At 49.2% G+C, this 1566-nt stretch overlaps 1 protein-coding gene across 1 annotated transcript; it reads right to left on the bottom strand.

Annotated features, from left to right (window-relative positions):
* Nucleotides 1-263: 263 nt before the first annotated feature.
* LOC123270819 lies at nt 264-1130 on the bottom strand. The gene has a single exon (XM_044736967.1). It carries the CDS (start codon nt 1128-1130, stop codon nt 264-266), a length of 867 nt encoding a protein of 288 aa, XP_044592902.1.
* Between the last annotated feature and the right edge of the window lie 436 nt (nt 1131-1566).

Here is a 1566-nt window from a genome sequence, read left to right as displayed (position 1 = left end):
GGAGACGTCTGCGATGACGAACCTCCAAGTGAAGTCGCGTCTTAGTCCCAAGTTGAGTGAAAGCGTGACAAACCCGTATGTTGCTATCGGGGTGCCGTTGGCTGCTGAAAGTTCGTAAGAGGACTTTGCATGCGAGCCACGGAGTCGTTGTCGGGGGAAGACGCAGAGGTCTGCCCCGGTATCCACAAGGAATTGCACTTTCGACGAGCGGTCCCAGACGAATAGACGGCGTGATTTCTTCGGGCATTGGTCGTTTGCCGTCATTAACTACCTCCCAGCTGGTTTCCCGGGGACTTAACACAAGGGGTTGTACACCGAGTGGCTTTGGTATCGAATCTCCAGTGATACCAGCACAAGTCTGCGGGACGTTGACTTCTTGAATTTGAACGCGAGCGGGATCTGGAGCGTCGTTGCTTGTGCTTCTGGGAACTAGAATTGTTCTGCACCGGATCGCGTCCTGCTCTCACTGCTGCCATCTCCCTCTTCATCGTAGCGACTTCCTGGTGAAATGCCGCACTAAGCTTCCTCATCTCTTCCACCAAGGAGTCCTCTTGCTTCGGCGCTGTTCGGTTTACCTCCGCTAGGCTGGGGCGGATCGGCATATGCACGATGGAGGCGTCCGCTATCTCCGCTGCTTTCTCAAGTGGCTGATCTTTGACGATCTCCAGGATAGCCTGTAGCTCTCGCGGCAGACGTCCTTTCCACAAGGCGCGCACTGTTGATTCTGACATATTTTTGCCCGCTAAATGTTGCAGGCGGCGCAGGAACTGGGACGGCTTTTGGTCACCCATCTCTTCACTTTCCAGGAGCCGGCGCGTTCTTTGGTCCTCGGTGGTCCCAAGTCTTTTCAAAATTTCGGTTTTGAAAGTCGTGTATGGTGCATCTCCTGGTTCGCCTAATATGAGATCGCGAGCTTCCATTGCCACGCTGGTCGGTAGCTTCGGTAAAATCATCGCGTATTTTGTTTTCTCCGAAGTTATTCGCGATGCTGTAAAAACTGCCTCGACGAGTGCGAACCACATTTCCACGTCGTCATTCTTGCACTCGGGTAGCTGCGGCGCGTATGAAGTAGTGGCGTGGACCTCGGGGTTTGTTGCCTGCGGGGTTACTTCTCTTTCTTCGTTAGTCATTTTTATAATTTTCACTCAAACTGCACTGAAAGAACGAATAAAAAATAGGATTGGCGATACGCGGGAAAGGAAAAGAAGGAAAAAATTTTATATTTTTTGTAAATAAATAAATTAATTAACTACATTGAATTTAACTAAACAGAATTACCGCACTAGAATCACTGTATTTTTTCACGGGGTCACCACTTTAGGATTTTTAATGGGTACGGTGGTAGGTTCTGTTAATAAGTAAACATGAGGTTAATTTACTATGTATATTGTAACGATTCACGACAGAAATATATCACCCGGAGCCACGTGCACTCAGGACGGGGAGTTAGGTCGGAATAATGGTGTCCACTACTGCACTTTGGGTATCAGAGTCGAAGTTTAAAGGGTAGTAGTGGGGTAGAAGGCCCCGAAGATTTGCGAAGGGACACGAAGAAAATCTTCGGGA

Source organism: Cotesia glomerata, linkage group LG8 (genome assembly GCF_020080835.1).
Source record: "Cotesia glomerata isolate CgM1 linkage group LG8, MPM_Cglom_v2.3, whole genome shotgun sequence".
NCBI lineage: Eukaryota > Metazoa > Arthropoda > Insecta > Hymenoptera > Braconidae > Cotesia > Cotesia glomerata.
This window is presented reverse-complemented; position numbering and strand designations above follow the sequence as displayed.